The sequence below is a fragment of the Clarias gariepinus genome, chromosome 7 (assembly GCF_024256425.1).
Source record: "Clarias gariepinus isolate MV-2021 ecotype Netherlands chromosome 7, CGAR_prim_01v2, whole genome shotgun sequence".
NCBI lineage: Eukaryota > Metazoa > Chordata > Actinopteri > Siluriformes > Clariidae > Clarias > Clarias gariepinus.
Genome location: NC_071106.1, coordinates 24759138 through 24777505, shown reverse-complemented (window position 1 = coordinate 24777505; position 18368 = coordinate 24759138). Strand labels below are relative to the sequence as shown.

Below are 18368 nucleotides of genomic sequence, written 5' to 3'. Positions count from 1 at the left end.
ATCTTCTTCGCATAGAGTTTATCAGATTGTCAATTGTGGCCTGTAGAATGTTGGTCCACTCCTCTTCAATGGCTGTGCGAATTTGTTGTTGGATATTAGTGGGAACTGGTACACACTGTCGTATACACCGGTCAAGCACATCCCAAACATGCTCAACAGGTGACATGTCCGGTGAGTATGCTGGCCATGCAAGAACTGGGACATTTTCAGCTTCCAAAAACTGTGTACAGATCCTTGCAACATGGGGCTGTGTATTATCTTGCTGAAAAATGAGGTAATGTTCATGGATGTATGGCACAACAATGGGCCTCAGGATCTCATAACGGTATCTCTGTGCATTCAAAATGCCATCAATAAAATGTACCTGTGTCCTTCGTCCATAACAGATGCCTGCCCATACCATAACCCCACCACCACCATGGGCCACTCGATCCACAACATTGACATCAGCAAAGTGCTCACCCACACGACGCCACACACACTGTCTGCCATCTGCCCTAAACAATATAAACCAAGATTCATCCGTGAAGAGAACACCTCTCCAACGTGCCAGATGCCATCGAATGTGAGCATTTGCCCACTCAAGTCTGTTACGGTGACTTGAGTGGAGTCAGGTCAAGACCCCGATGAGGACGACGAGCATGCAGTTGAGCTTCCCTGAGACGGTTTCTGACAGTTTGTGCAGAAATTGTTTGGTTATGCAAACCGATTGTTTCAGCAGCTGTCTGAGTGGCTGGTCTCAGACGATCTTGGAGGTGAACCTGCTGGATGTGGAGGTCCTGGGCTGGTGTGGTTACACGTGGTCTGTGGTTGTGAGGCCGGTTGGATGTACTGCCATATTCTCTGAAATGCCTTTGGAGACGGCTTATGGTGGAGAAATGAACATTCAATTCACAAGCAACAGATCTGGTTGACATTCCTGCTGTCAGCATGCCAATTGCACGCTCCCTCAATACTTGTGGCATCTGTGGCATTTTGCTGTGAGACAAAACTGCACATTCCAGGGTGGCCTTTTATTGTGGGCAGTATAAGGTACACCTGTGCACTACTCATGATGTCAGATTAGCATCTTGATGTGGCACACCTGTGAGGTGGGATGGATTATCTCAGCAAAGCAGAAGTGCTCACTATCCCACATTTAGACTGATTTGTGGACAATGTTTGAGAGAAATGGTAATATTGTGTATCTGGAATGAATTTTAGATCTTTAAGTCCATCTCATGAAAAATCAGAGCAGAAACAAAGGTATATGATATAGGTTTTTAATATATGTGACGTATATAAAGTTGGCCGTTTTCCTATATTATATGTACATATGTGCGTGCATATATGTGTGCATATATGTACCTATATAGACATATATGTGACATATATAAAATTGGCCGTTTTCCTATATTATATGTACATATATGCACATATATGTGTGCATATATGCGTGCATATATGTACCTATATAGACATATATGTGATTTATAAAATTGGACGTTTTCCTATATTATATGTACATAAATGCGTACATATATGTACCTATATAGGTACATGTATTCACGTATATATGTACGCATATATGTATGCATTACTAAAATCTAGGTAAACATATAGGTGCATATATGCACACATATAAACATGCATACATGCACCCATATTTTTACCTAGATATTAGTAAAATTATTAAAATCCATAGTTGCTAGACAACATAAAAGCCCAAAATGTAGAATTTTTTATTTATTTTTATTTTTTTAAGAACAATCAAATAGTAAAAGAACAAAAATATAGTACCAGAACAAAAATAAGACAAAAAAACTCAACAGGAAGAAAAAAAATATATATATATTGAGGACCTTCTCAGCTTCGTTAGATTGGAATTGATAGATGTGCCTTTCTGCCCTCGGGTGGCTGCCGGCCACTTCTTCAATGTAGCATCTAGAGAAGACAAAAATAATAAGACAGTATAATAATAATAAATGATTATTTATTAAAATTTCAGACGACAACAATTAGTGCCACAAGGTTATTTGCTACACTATATGTTCTACAAAATAGAGGACTACACACCTTATAGCGCAATACCCCAGAAATGTGGCTTTAAAGGAAAGGTAGGATTAAAAAGTGAGCAAGCAATCAATTAGTATATACAGTGGTGTAAAAAACTATTTGCCCCCTTCCTGATTTCTTATTCTTTTGTATGTTTGTCACACTTAAATGTTTCTGCTCATCAAAAACCGTTAACTATTAGTCAAAGATAACATAATTGAACACAAAATGCAGTTTTTAAATGAAGGTTTACGTTATTAAACTGTGTGAAAAAAGTGATTGCCCCCTTGTTAAAAAATAACTTAACTGTTGTTTATCACACCTGAGTTCAATTTCTGTAGTCACCCCCAGGCGTGATTACTGCCACACCTGTTTCAATCAAGAAATCACTTAAATAGGAGCTACCTGACACAGAGAAGTAGATCAAAAGCACCTCAAAAGCTAGACATCATGCCAAGTTTCAAAGAAATTCAGGAACAAATGAAAACAAAAGTAATTGAGATCTATCAGTCTGGTAAAGGTTATAAAGCCATTTCTAAAGCTTTGGGACTACAGCGAACCACAGTTAGAGCCATTATCCACAAATGGCAAAAACATGGAACAGTGGTGAACCTTCCCAGGAGTGGCCGGCCGACCAAAATTACCCCAAGAGCACAGAGACAACTCATTCGAGAGGCCACAAAGGACCCCAGGACAACATCTAAAGAACGGCAGGCCTCACTTGCCTCAATTAAGGTCAGTGTTCACGACTCCACCATAAGAAAGAGACTGGGCAAAAATGGCCTGCATGGCAGATTTCCAAGGCGCAAACCACTTTTAAGCAAAAAGAACATTAAGGCTCGTCTCAATTTTGCTAAAAAACTTCTCAATGATTGCCAAGACTTTTGGGAAAATACCTTGTGGACCGACGAGACAAAAGTTGAACTTTTTAGAAGGTGCGTGTCCCGTTACATCTGGCGTAAAAGTAACACAGCATTTCAGAAAAAGAACATCATACCAACAGTAAAATATGGTGGTGGTAGTGTGATGGTCTGGGGTTGTTTTGCTGCTTCAGGACCTGGAAGGCTTGCTGTGATAGATGGCACCATGAATTCTACTGTCTACCAAAAAATCCTGAAGGAGAATGTCCGGCCATCTGTTCGCCAACTCAGGCTGAAGCGATCTTGGGTGCTGCAGCAGGACAATGACCCAAAACACACCAGCAAATCCACCTCTGAATGGCTGAAGAAAAACAAAATGAAGACTTTGGAGTGGCCTAGTCAAAGTCCTGACTTGAATCCTATTGAAATGTTGTGGCATGACCTTAAAAAGGCGGTTCATGCAAGAAAACCCTCAAATAAAGCTGAATTATAACAATTCTGCAAAGATGAGTGGGCCAAAATTCCTCCAGAGCGCTGTAAAAGACTCTTGATTGCAGTTATTGCTGCTAAGGGTGGCCCAACCAGTTATTAGGTTCAGGGGGCAATTACTTTTTTACACAGGGCCATGTAGGTTTGGATTTTTTTTTCCCTAAATGATAAAAACAATTATTTAAAAACTGCATTTTGTGTTTACTTGTGTTATCTTTGACTAATAGTTAAATGTGTTTGATGATCAGAAACATTTTGTGTGACAAACATGCAAAAGAATAAGAAATCAGGAAGGGGGAAAATAGTTTTTCACACCACTGTAGGTCCCAAGCAGATACAGTAACAATAATGGGTGCCCTACCTTATGCAGTCTCTAATGCCTAATAAACGCGACCAGCTGCTTCCCATCCCCTCTGGTTGGCTTTCCACCTTAAAGTAATATTTCAAAATTATTATTAAGGGGGGGGGGAAATGAAGGTGGAGAAAGCAAGAGTTTTTTTATATCACATCATGTTTTCTTGAGGTTCAAAAAAATACAAAAATGCCAAGTAAAAAAGTGATGGCCTGCACACAAACATAATTTATTTCACAAAACATGACTGACTTGTTTCTTTTTTTTTTCAAGGACAGAAGAGATTAGGAACATGTTTTGTACCATTCAGGTTGCAGCAAAGTCTTAAAGTCGAAGGTGCCAGCAGCAGATTCCACATCATGGCAGTAGCAGAGGTGGCAAGGCGGGCTGCTTCCCACAACACATCACAATATTAATTTATTGGCAACTTTTAAAAACCTTTTCATGTTTCATACTGATTCTTGCTTAGCTTCCCAATAGTTACTAGGATTTTTTGTAAAAATGTAGATTAATGATAAAGATATAAAACAGTGTTATAAGCTAACCAAAACGGAGCCAAATACATATTAGAAACCATAATCTAAAGCTATCCAAAACAAGGTGAAATACATAAGAACATTTATAAATATCTGTAAACTCCATAAGGCATTAGCTTAGCCACCGGGAAATATCATGTTTGTGCTACATACAGTAAGGCAGCATGTTAGCATGATTTACCTAAACCATGTAAATGGCATTGAAAGCCAATGTGTCACACAAGCTGACAAGAGCTAGCTAAAGTGAGGAAAATATTTACTAATATTAGTTTAATATTATCAGAATAAGAGTTATAGACATAATAACTTACCCAGTGTGTCCTCCGTTGGATCTATCCTCTCTTCAAAATGCTCCCGTTCGTCGTCAGAGCCACACAGTCTTCTTCTGAGGTAAATGTAAACTCCTCCCACTTTCCAGAACATTCTGAAGAGTTTCCTTGGATGTGTAGTAGCGCGTGTCATCTTCCAAACGTGCAGAAAACTGAATCTGTGTGTAAACTCAAGCCTGTCTTTGTGTGTGTGTTTTTCATGCCGGTGTCCGAAGCGTGGCCTAGTATGTAAATTAGCCGGACCAATTTCACGTGTTCGCACATAAGTTTTTTACTTTTGTTTTTTAGTTAGTTCTTAGTTATTGCCTTGATAATAGAAAATATGAGCGCATCATGTATGACCTCAAACATGATATGCACCTCAATTTTGCCTATATGCAGCATATATATTATCATATATATGCATACTGCATATAGGCGATGATATATGCGCATATATTCTCATATAGGTGAGGATATATGCGCATATATACCACATATAGGTTTCATATATGCGCATATACAGATGTGGCCATTAAGACTGCCCGTGTTTTCCCGCAGGATGCCTCAATTTAGCACGCGGCGCGCCGCGACTTGCCGTAAGCAACATTCGGGAATTTAAATAAATGTGTTGTGCTTCACTGATCCACCAGATGGCGCATGAAAGGACTTTATTTAAACGCCGGACCAAGTACTGTACAATGAAGAATTGTGTATAATTACTTAGTCTAAAACAATATTGTTCCCAATGCTGAAGCAAACATGAATTTTATTTTGCTTTACAACAGATCTTTCATGATAAATGTGTGTATATGTGCTTCATATTATTTTCATAATGATGAAATGAGATGCCCAAATTCGTGCTTTTAAATTCTTAATAAGTTTCTTATATATTTTTTGTAATGTTTTAACAGGGACAAAACAGTGAAAGCCATGGCAATGTCTCGGTTTACATGGTGTTGAAATTAATTTAATTTCCTGATAGTAGACTATCTGATAGTCTTAACTATGCGAATGTCCTGATTCGTGAATATGCCAACATATCTTATTTAAAACGTAAAAAATGTGTCGACATCATCAGAAGACATGAATGAACTATATATATTATATTATTAAGTAAATATTATTTTATGACCACAAACTTCTTCTAACTTTTATAATAATCATCATATTTGCTGTTTGTGTCCAGCATTTAATAATTATTTCATACATTATTTAACCACGGCTGGAAAAAATAGCTGGAATGTGATGTGATTCTGGAAATAATAGCTGGAATGTGATGTGATTGTGAATTCATGACTAAAATAAAGCAGTTTGTCTTTTGTAAAGTACTTTCACTTTACAAAAGGCAGCGTTTTTATCAAAAGGTTGATAAACGTGTGTTTTACAGTATATACACCGCGACAGCGCGCGCAGTTACTCACTTCTCACCTTTCATGTAGGTCTGCTCGGACCAATTCGTTTTAAACCCCTCAAAAATGCGTGTGTATACAGCCCAAAACCTCCATCAGTTATTAACGATAGCGTCTATTTATAAAAAATGCCCCAGTGATTTCGGAGCTTCAGGAAATCTCCCGGCGCTCTGCGCATAACACCGGGCCAACTCATGTCGGAAAGAATTTATAAATGGTTTCTAAACGTGGGCTATTGGTTTTTTTTTACTTATAGTATTTGTTAATTTAATTTAAATGAGGTTTGGGCTCAGGCCGATTCGGCATTGTGATTCTCCTCTTTAATTTACTCTATAGTTTTAATCAGCGCTCAGCCGCATGCATGAAGTTTTCCAGAGCGCACCGGCAGAAGTAGACTAATGATTATGAACGCGTCGGGAAAACAGCAAGCAGACTGACTCTGACCATTTAAAAAACGTTTGCGTTCATTTTCTGACGCGCTCAAGTTCACCAAAAACAATACAGAACAGCGCAGCTTATTTGCTTTCAAACATTTATAAAATCACGTTTTTTCCGTTATTGTAAGTGCGCTTAAATAAAAGTTGAGTCTTATAAAGGCATGTAGTCTTATATAGTTTTATTATATAGTTTTTGCACATTAATCAGAGTCCTCATCTGTTACATTTTTGAGGACAATTGTCTTTTTTCAGCCTGTCACGGCGTGCGCCCAAATCAATATCGCTCCTCGCTCACTAGTTAGGTGGCCTCTCCTTCAGATATGCGAAGAAGCGGGGCTGCGGAATTACGCACGAATAGTGAAGAAGAGCTCTCCTTGCTAATGATCCCGGGTTCATCCGCGCTATAAAATACTCGGGGTTTGTTGGTTTACAGTGGATTTTACTACACGGTGTGAGTGAGACGCGCGCACACAACGCGGAAGTGTGGCATGCAAGCGGGGCAAATGGAACGCGCCCCAGGGACTTCAAAGAAGAGCCAGCGCGAGCAGATGGAGGCAGGAGCTGCTGTGCGCGGATGGCCGTCGTACTCGTATTTTATAGCGCAGGGTGCAAACCCTGGATCATTGGCATGGATGAGCTATGTCCAGCTCTGTACCAGCATGTCATGTAGGCATTATAAGACTAAAAAGTGGCAGCTGGCACGCCTAAAAATAGACGCAGGTTAATTTTTTTATAATTTGTTTTAAAACCCCCAATTCTGTGAATTCCCCCAGCAGCGAAACCGGTTTGATGACTTCACAACTGTTGTAAAGGTGAGATGGAGGATTACAGTAACTGTGTGGGTGCGCTTCACCTCGGAGCGCGCTGTCGCGTTGTATTCAATGAATAGACTAAAACAAAATCATGTTTGCTTCAGCATTGAAAACAATATTGTATTAGATTAACTTTATTAAAGATTATACACTTTTGTATTCTTTGTCCACACACGTGGGCAATTTTTAGATATTGATCCTTTCTCGATGCAGCGAATTTTCTGAGCAAATTAATAATAATTTCCATGAATGAAAAGCAGGAAGAAGAAAAGGTTACGCGAAAATAAGAAAAAGCTTTAGAGGTAAATGCTGTGAAATGCTTCAAATGAACAGATTCTGCCTATAACAGGTCAGGGACGGTGAGGCTGGATCCAGCAGCGCACCACATCCCACATCATAATACATGCTGATGATGACCAACACGTCTCCCCTGATCTACCAGAGCCAAGTAAAAAGAATGGCAATCAAACAGAATAAAATTAGTAGCAGCATTAACTTGTGCTAGTTATTATGATGGTGGTCAATATTAATTGAAATAATGTTTCTCAGCATTATTTTGTGTTAATATAGACTACCATAATAATTAAAATAAGTAACAAGTTTACTAGCGTGAGCTACTGCTGCTACTGATTTTATTTCAGCTTACCTGTTCAGTTTTATTGCCATTCCTTTTAAAATATTGTCTTTATAGATTTATATGTGGTTTGTCTTGATGTTCTTTTTTTTTCGTTTCTTTGACCCAATATATGTTCAGTGATACTTTAAATAACATGTTTAAATAGCATTGATTTCTGTATTGTGTTATATTTTTATACTAGTAACTGGTGTTAAAAATGTATCTCTACATTAATGAGCCAATGTATTATGGTGTGGGCTGCTGTGGGCCAGGAAGTCCAGGGCCACTTTTTGGTCCCAGTCCGCCCCTGTAATAACAAATGGAGAAAGCGCAGTCGAAGCCCGGGGATTCTGTGTTCCGCGGGGGCCAGTCGTGAATAGCTGACACTCAGTGACAGCCAATGAAATTGAAGCATTTTTGCCGCTTTCCACGTGGTGTGGCGTTGCTTAAATAACATCCGCATAATATCCGTATATCCTATAAAATTGTCCAGACCCTGGTTTGAATCCCGCTCTGGGTGAAAATGTAATAAATGTGAATCCTTTGTTTTACACTTTTTGCTTATGATAATCATTAAATTATAGCAACTGTGAGGTGAGTGCTAATGTGTTTCATAGCTTAAGCAAAAAAAATTCTCAATTGCAAACATGCATTTAGTACTGAAGCATAAGTTGATAATGTAATGCCTATACCTATGGCATTTTAGCGAATAGCACCAGCATATTGAGCACTGGCTGGGAGTCGAACCCAGGTCTCCCGCATGGCGGGCGAATCACCTACCTTGAAGTCTTGAAGTCTTTTTAGTCCTTTTGCACACGCGCGGGTGCTTAACAATAATAAGAATAATAAATTCGGAGAACTACTACTACTAATAATAATAATTCTGAATGAAAATGATGAATAAATACATAACAGTTTGAGCTTGACACGTTTATGAGCTCTGTCGCTTGCTGTCAATGGGCGCCTAAGAGACAACATTTTTCGGCTTCAGTAGACAAACAATACTTTAGACTGAAACACGACTGCCCCCTACAGGTATTGAAGGGCATTTTCACAGCTTGCCGCGCGCAACCGCGGCAAGTCGTGGGATCCCTTTTCCGAAAACGTGCGTTTTTAAAGGCCAGATCTGTAGGTGAGGATATATGTGCATATATACTGCATATAGGTTTCATATATGCGCATATATCCTCATATAGGTTCTTTCCATGTGGGATATATATATAGTTCATTCACGTTTTCTCATGATGTCGACACATTTTTACATTTTAAATGAGACATGTTGGCATATTCACGAATCAGGACATTCGCATAGTTAGTACTATCAGATAGCCTAATATCAGGAAATTGAATTAATTTCAAGACCATTTAAACTGAGGCATTGCCATGTCTCTCAATGTTTTGTCTGTGTTAAGACATTAAAAAAATTATATAAGAAACTTTTAAAGCACGATTTTGGGCATCTCAGTTCATTATTATGAAAATAATATGAAGCACATATACACACATTCATCATGAAAGATTTGTTGTAAAACAAAATAAAATTAATGTTTGCTTCACTATTGGAAAAAATATTGTTTTAGGCTAACTAATTATACACAATTCTTCGTTGTACTTGGTCTGGCTTTTAGATAAAGTACTTCCATGCACCATCTGACGGATATTCAGTGAAGCACAACACATTTATTTAAATTACCGAATGTTGCTTGTGTAGCGGGTTCCGCACTACTTTGTATCATCAAACGTTTAGACACTAAGCGAAGGTTTTTGCATTATGGACCATATCAGAAGACCACATTCGCTCATGAGCCAGTGTTGCAACGAGACAAGCGAAATAATTACCAACACCAAGTTGTAGTTAGAAAAAATAAAAGGGATTTCTTATTTGCATTCGACAATATTTACACAAACAAATGAAAGTTACAACATAAATAATTCACAAAATACTATTTTTTTTGTTTTGATTTGAGAATTGATGAAATAAATTGATCTCTAATTTAATTGACTTTAAAATGTTTTTCTTTAGGAAATGTGTATGGTTTTCTTTATATATATATATATATATATATATATATATGTGTGTGTGTGTGTGTGTGTGTGTGTGCGCTCAACCTTTTAATTTACCTCGTTTGCTTTAACTGTAAATACCTGTGTATACTCTGTGTAAAGAAATATACTTAAATCGATCCCTTAAAACAAAAATACTTCATAAAATAAAACAATTAAATACAAATAAAGAAACAAAAAAACTATACACTATCAAAACCCTTTAGTTAAATGTCCATGAGATGAATGAAGAGGTGTATGGAATGCAATTATTTAAAGACAAAACAAATCCTGTCTTCTGCAACAATGTCCACAGAAAACATACAAAATGGTCCTACCACTCTGATGATTAACAACAATTTTCCCAGTTCCGAAATGGTCTGGCTCGCCAGTTCCTGCCAACGTTGTGCTCTTTGCAGATGGCAGAAATGACACGTTTTATAAAATCCAGGATCTCTTGTCCAACTCCCAAGAACTCAGGCAAAAGACTCAAAGTGTTATTTAAAACCATAAACTTAACAATCTATTATTTTACTATTTAATTATCTCCCAAGACACCTGTCAGAAGTTTTTTGTCCTTTTTTTTTTTTTGAAAACAACTAATATTTGCACTACTAACAAATAGGACGTGTTTCATCAACATTGTAGTGAATCACATGAAAGCTACTGATTGTTCTCAAGATACAATTCCTGCAAAGCTAATAAAAGAGACTTTTAGTGCAGTGGGGTATTATCTACTTGTTTACATGAACAGTTGTTTCTCATCTCAAACATTATATTGGGGTCCGTGGGACAGGACTTGATTGGTTCCACAATACCTATATAATAGGAGTTTCTCTGTGATGGTTGGTATTTCTTCCTTACTTTGTTATTTTTATTGTATATGCTCCCTTTGGGATTAATTATTAGTAGACAATGTTTTCTTTCTTTTTATGCTGATTTGCAAATATATTTCCCTTAAACATTCAATGACAAACATGCTTAATGAAAAATATTAATTGTTTGAGTGACATTAAACAGTTGTTGTCACAAAATGCTCCGGTTTTAAATAATTACAAAATGGAGTATCTTAAACACACACACACACACACACACACACACACACACACACACACACACAATCACTCAGATAAACTCAACCACCTCAAAACATTGCGAAAACATTGAGAACTAATAATCACACGCATGAAAAGACACTAATTTACAAACATGTAAAAATTGTACGTACCAACCTGTATTTGCTCTTTTGCACAAAATGGATTACTTGTTATTTGCAAAAAATATATTTTCGATCTTCGCTGCTACTTACAAGAAATGTTTACCATTTCTCCTCCCACTACCTCAACTCATTATCTCATCACCACAGAGTATTGAAATGTGTCATGTTGTTGCACTTGTTTGCACATTTGATGCAATATGTTGTTCATACTGAACTGCTTTTCAAAAGGTTTTATCATTGGCTTTAGGATATGTTACCCCTGAATTAATTGAATGCATATTACTCTGAAAAAGATAAATATTAAAATATTTCATACCCAGAGGTGACATGGTCAGGTAGTTGCAAGGTAAATCTGGTCCATACTAAGCTGTTAACTGGGCTGTAGATGCTGGACTCATGGAACTGGAAAGGGGAACATCCCACATTATTCACTGAAGAGGGAAGGCACGCAGAGTGTACCAAGTGCCAAAGGTCTGACCTGTAGAGAACAGATATAACCAAACTGCTATAAAACAGAAAGATTGTCACAAATGTAAGAGCTATATGTTTAACCATGTGACCACAATGAACTTTATTGTGTTAAAACAAAATGTTGTATGAGAGGATCTTGAATTTTAATAATTTTTAAAGTATTTTTCATTAGCAAACGTTTTTTTGGATGGTTCAGAGAAGTTGCTCTTGGAAGATTTTTCTGTACCATTCTTTATTTATGACTGTGATTTTAGGTAAAAAAAAAAAAGTGAGCCTCTTCCTTGGCTGAGAAGCATCACCACACATGAATGGGTTCATGACACAGAAATGAGGGTAGTGCTCTCATTTTCTTCTTTAGACAAAGCTTATTTCCATATGCCATAAACAATCAGAAAGAGGGTTTATTAAAGAAAATTATTTCTACCACAGTCCTCAGCAGACCAATCCCTGTACCTTTTGCAGAATATCAGTCTGTCCCTAATGTTTTTCCTTGAGAGAAGTAGTTTCTTTGCTGCTCTTTTAGAAATGTATGAAGTCTTTTATTTTTTGGATTTTCTTTTTAACAAAAGCCCTATTTTTTGAGATCATAAAATTGTGACCTCAAATTCAGAAATGTAAGAAAGCCCTCTTAATCTCCTTCTTTGATTGTCCAGTTTTCAATTCATGCTTTCTTTTCTGTTACTCCCTTTTACTTACCTGCCATCTTTTCTGTATTGTAGAAGCACTGGGTAATGGTCTTCACAGCTTTCTTCTTCACAACCTACCACAATCTGTAACAAGCAATGTATTTAACATTTAACACTAAATTTGACACTTAACACTAAATGTTAGTTACAACTTCATGGGTGCAAGGTTACTTCAAGGTTTTCAAAAGGTGTAACATTTCTTTTTGCACATTTTAATCCATGCTGAATGATTAGTGTGAATGCTGTAAATACAGTATTGTATAATAATATCTAATGAAAAATATTTTTTATAAATATGCTGTATTTGCAGCAGGTAGTCAAGGGGTATGCATATTACCGCCGTGCATACTGCTGCCAGCCAAAATAAATCAGTCGCATTTTGTGTCATTCATGAAATGACTGCCAAGTGGCGCAAAGCGACATCTTCATTCAATGCAGTTTTCAAATATAAATGGAGCTTAAGTAAAAAAATTCGGTAATAATAATAATAATAATTATTATTATTATTACTGGTTATAGAAACAAATGAAAACAACAGTTAAACACTTGATCATATGTATCTGTGCCAGTTTGTGATTATGTGACCCATAATCATTTTTTTCTCAGTATAAAATTTTTTGGGGGTTTTAAGAACTCCAAAAGAGCAAAGACAAACTTAGAAGGAGTGGAAGGTAAGAAACCTCAGTGGAGAATACTGACTATGACATGGTGCTAATTGCTCTGTGTGTGTGTGTGTGTTTTTGGCGGGGGGAGGGGTATTTCAGACTTACTTGTCTGTGAGCAAATGTTTGTGTTAAACCAACGGAGAAATGCAGGAGTGCGCACACACACACCTCTCACCCACAAACGCTTTAACTGTTGTCTTGTAATTCGTTGATTAAACCTATGAACACAGCTGTTCAGCATCAGTCCTAAACATAAGCGCAGGGTCTGTTTTTGTCCTTAATTAAAAGACACCAATATGTTAATAATTTACACAATGATAACATGTTGTTTATGTTTAATGTTTATTTTGCGGGAAAAGGTAATAAGCAATATTTAAAATAAAACAAACCAGGAAGTAAGTGTTTTATACATTAAAGTGTTGTGTATAACCAAGTGCCCCAACAGACATAGCAACAGTGTGGAGAGTGTGCGTGCTGTGGGGGATTGGAAGGTGAATGAAGATAATCATTTATAAAACAAAAGACGTTCAGAGGTGTGTTATGCCCTAAAACGCCCCCCCCGGGGAATGCCACCATTACACAATCGCTATCTTCAAAGAAATGCCGCCGCCCCATTTCATTCAAACGCATTAGCGAGTGTTTTTCTTTCCCTACGCTCGGTTTTGTGGACACAGTTGCGTTCAGTAACACGATGGAACCAATTATCTAAACAGCAGCAACAACAACCATTATGATCACACTTTGTTGAATTTATATTGCTTAAATATTTCGCAGCTCTGTCCTCTTTGCATTGATACGTGTTTATTCATTTCCTTTTCGCATCGCACATATAATGCACTCTAAAATCGACACTATCAAACTTGGAAATGATATATCCAATCAAACATCACGTTATTAATAGTAACGAATTTGTCGCTACTCTTCTCTTATGCAGCACGGCTAAAAAGATAATAAAAATTACACCAAAGTGCTGCAGGTTTGGTGTCTGTGAGCTTTTCCGGATCAGAGTTACACGGGGGGCATTTTGTGGCTTCTCCAGTTACACTCTACTTAGATATTGAGAGGAGGAGTTCATTTCTGTTCTCTTCATCCTAGCTTAATTTCATCTCATGAAATAATAGTAAGTTTTGGAGTTTTGGTCTGAGTTCATCTCCCCAGCCAGTGTTGTGTATGGACAGGGTAGCATCATGGCAGGATTGGTGTAATTTTTATTATATTTTTAGCTGTGCTGCATAAGAGAAGAGTAGTGACAAATTCATTACTAGACATGGTCTATTTTGTCCGCAAGTGAAATACATCAATACGTTAATAATTTACACCACGATAACATTACTGCAGAAGGATCTAGAGACGTGACTTTGAGACGTTCACAGTATATTCAAAGCGTAGACAGTGTTTATTTTTCAGAACATTACAAAACAGCCATGTCCAATAAAACAGTGCATCTTTAATAAGCCACATTGGTTTCGAGTCAGTAGTAAAAAATTTTTATTTTTTATTTTTTTTAAATGTTCAAATTAACGTTTCAGAGTAGCCTATATAATTTGTCTTGTCATCTGTTTACAGCGTTGGTTGACTTTGTGATTGAGACCCATGGGTTACATTGAAATAATAAAATTATTTCACGCTCTCTCTCACACACACAAACACGTACACACAAACAAATAACACGAAATCGCATAAAACCAAATGAAACTATGGCAAAAATATATAAGCAGTAAAAATTACAGTAGTATCCTGTAGGTGAATCCTGTCCTGATAACCGGCGCTGACCCTCTGGTTTAGTTCTGTTAGTAGAGTGTTCAGGCGTGAATGTTTATGGGGATTTAATCTGTCTCTGCTGCCGCATCTATTTACCGTAGTGATAAGTGATTAATGTCCCATCAGATCTTTGATAGGGGAACATTATGCTGGTTAAATGACTAAAGACATACTGATCTGTATGGACAGATATTTGTTCCAGATATTATGAGTTATTAATCGATTTGTTATGCCAATTTTTGACTATCAGCGAAAAAATCAAAAATATAACGAAAACAAACTTAAGCAGAAGTTACATTTTAAGCTTTACTTTTCAGCAAAATATTATCTACCAGTTTATTAAACGGAAATACAGTAGGTGGACAACCAGAATGCCCATTACCGTCGCACTCACCGCCGCGGAAAAGCGGCGACGGCCAAAATAAACCAATCGCATTTCAAAATAATTAGTGAAATGACCACCAGGTGGCGCAAAATGACATTTTCTATCATCTCGGTTTTTAAATATATTTAGAGCTTAAGTCATAATAGAGTCATAACAATATGTTGTATCGAAGAAATACTACAATGCTGATAATTTCCACATCCAAGTACTGTGTCCAACAAACATGAAAAACTATAAATATAAAAAAATATGAGTAAGAAAACATTAGTTTTATTTTGTTTTGACAGACTCTGTTTATATCTGTTTAGTGTTATTTTTAAAGAAAACAGCACAAACAGCACCAGGCCTGTAAAAAAAAATTTATTTCAACAATAATTACAGTTGTTAGTTGTAAGTTTTAAATATAGAAATAACTAAAAACAAATAGAGAAAACTTCCAGAATAGATAATAAAAAAAATAAATCAATAAAAAAGAACCAACTATGTAAAAATTGAGAACCGATAAATTAAAATAAAACAGAGCAAAAACTATATTTAATAATACAGTATAAGCGTCTGTGAGCAACAGTGACCCTCGGTGAGCGTAGAAATTCGTTTATTCGGTCCTTGACACGCTTGCTGTCACTGCTAGACAGGAAGGGAAACTTCTCGGCCACTGTCACCAATAAAAAATTTCTTAAGTTCACTGGCAGTCCATGTTTGCCTCTTGAACCATCCCAGTTCGTTGTGGATGCCCATTCTGCATAGACAGCCTGCGGTACCACAGTGCGGAACAGCAAGCAACCAAGCCAATCTGGCCGCCCTTGACTCTGAGTCATCAGCGACTCAAGAAGCTCCGTAGTGGGAGGAGTAAACTTAAGTTCAGGATGGCAGTTTGTAATTGATGCTGTAGCTGCAGACACCATTTCCCTGCTCTCTGCATCCCCACGAGCAGTACACCTGGTCGGCGTAACAAAGTCTGGGGTTGTGGTGTGCACACAGTTTAACCGTGTATTAAGAGCCTCTGTGAGTTCGCTACAATAGCAAGTTCTTTGTGGGTGGCTTTCAGATCTGCGTGTGCCTCTTTGCTGACTTGCAACTCACTCCGAAGGGTATCCATCTCTGCCTTGCAGACACACAGCTGCTGTTTCAGCGCCTCAATTTCTGTGCCACGCTTTTCCAGCTCAGGCGTCACGTCCACCGCAGTCTGTCTTTGCTTAACCACACGGCTATACAGGGCCTATATTAGGATAAAGTATACAGTATGTGTTAATTCAAATCTGCATGTGGTTAAGTACAGCGTGTGGGCAACTTCTTTTTTTACATCGAGAAAATAATGTCTTGGTCTTAATAGTAATTTCCAAACTTGACAACAGTATTTTTCTCAGTTTTACATTTGCGATTATATACTTATATAATTATATAACTTAAAGTAAGTTACCGCTTTTTTCTGCACCAAGCACTTCTTTTTGGCAGCAGTAGGAGCTTTTGCTTTCCTCTCTGTTAACGGCTGAGGGCGGGGGGCTCTGTTTTCCAAAGATTCCTGTCAACATAGTGCAATGATTACAACATCGTTGGTAAAACTATAAAGAACGATAGAATATTGTTTAATCGATAAGCAACAAAGTTTTTAGTTTTGTTACCTTCTTTGCGCTCCTCAGCCTGCTGTAAAATGATGAAGTGTTCATTTTAATCTGGCGTAGCAGTCACCTTGCAAATGAAGTTCGTCCTAGATGAAGTTACTGTAGATGGCACATGCCATTTATATAACAAGGCGGTGGATGGTGGGTGGAATTGCAATGTGTAAAACATAAGCGCAAAAAGCCCGAAAACTTATACAAATATGTATGCAGTATAATCGGGGCCTCTAAAGTCATTATTCACTTGCAATTCGTCTGCCACTGAACCAAAATATATTGTCTTACATTTGTTTTTTCAGAGATTTATTTGTGCAAAACAATATTTATGTAATATAATCAAAGGCTCTTAATTCGTTATTTGTTTGCAATATAAACCATAATACATCCTAAGATTTGAGAGATTTGTTGTAAAAAAAATAAAAAATAAAATTTCAGATATTTGTTTGTGCAAAATAATATTTATGTAATATAATCATAGGCTCTTGATTCGTGTGCGAGCGTGCAGCAGCTTGGTGCGGTTGTTCTCGGAACTTTCGTGTGTTTTTACTTTTTATTATACTTTCCTTCCATCAAGCAATTTCCCTCTGGGATTAAAAAAGTTATTTGAATCTTGAATCTATAAACCAAAATACATCTTACGATTTTTGAGAGGTTTAATTGCTAAATATTACTTACCAAGGTTTTAAAGTGTCCCAATAATACTTTATAAGTATTTATTTATACAATGTCGAACTGTACCTGTTTTACATGGAAAGTTACAGGTCTGTCACTAAACGATTTACCCTGGCAAAAAGCCAGATACTGTAAGAACGGTTATTTAAAAAGCATAACTGGGCTATTACCTGATCGTCAATCATAATCTTGCTTGTTATTGAAGTAATAACAATAGTGTTTTTTTTTTATTGAATAGAAATATAATTGCGCAACTGTTAAGCATTAGCCCATACTTGAGAATCTATTCGTTTTAATTCCCAATACATTCTACCGGGGTAAAATCACCCTAATATTAACAGCCATCCTTCAAGAGATTGCATATACAATGGGTTGTCTTAAGAAATTTTTTAAATGCACAATGGTTTATCATATAAACTACAGTGTCTAAAAATAATAAATGCACAGCATATTTAACTCAAACAAATAAAAGATGACCGAAATTAGAGAGTAAAATCTGTGGAAGTAACAGTCTGTATAATGAGTTTTTGCTCTCCACCACAAAGAAGCTGAAATGAACAGTGGATCCTGTATTCTTTATTTGTTATTTTATTATTGATACACTTGTGTATTTTATCCTTTTTTTTGGATTCACTGTTATTTCTTATTCAAGTTCAAATGCTTGCGCCGGTGCGTTGACATCGCAATCATTTAAGTACAAAAATAATACATTGTAAAACACTATTCATTTTGACTGACAGACTTACAGTACACGCTAAATTAGAGACGCTAAAGGTGAGTGGGTCCAATATCTCTGGTCTTAAAAAGTGGATGGGTCCTGTCCCACCCACATGCATTCATTTAAATGCTGCGTGGTCCCTTTTTAAATGCTAGCCTATAACCTTTTTTGCGCTCGAGCTTTCTGCCACTCTATCGACCATGACGAAGATTTCCTCTGAGATGAACATCAAGATCAGGTCTCTGTGGACAGCAGGACACCATTTCTCTGATA

The 18368-nt window shown here is 37.0% G+C and overlaps 1 protein-coding gene across 1 annotated transcript in view; it reads right to left on the bottom strand.

Annotated features, from left to right (window-relative positions):
* reln (reelin) overlaps positions 1-18368 on the bottom strand; it is a 1039407-nt gene that overhangs the window by 27407 nt on the left and 993632 nt on the right. Inside the window, exons 63-64 of the mRNA XM_053500241.1 lie at positions 12286-12359; positions 11435-11596 (exon numbers count right to left, since the gene is read on the bottom strand). Coding sequence (XP_053356216.1) covers positions 11435-11596; positions 12286-12359 — 236 coding nt within the window. The remainder of the gene's footprint in view (positions 1-11434; positions 11597-12285; positions 12360-18368) is intronic.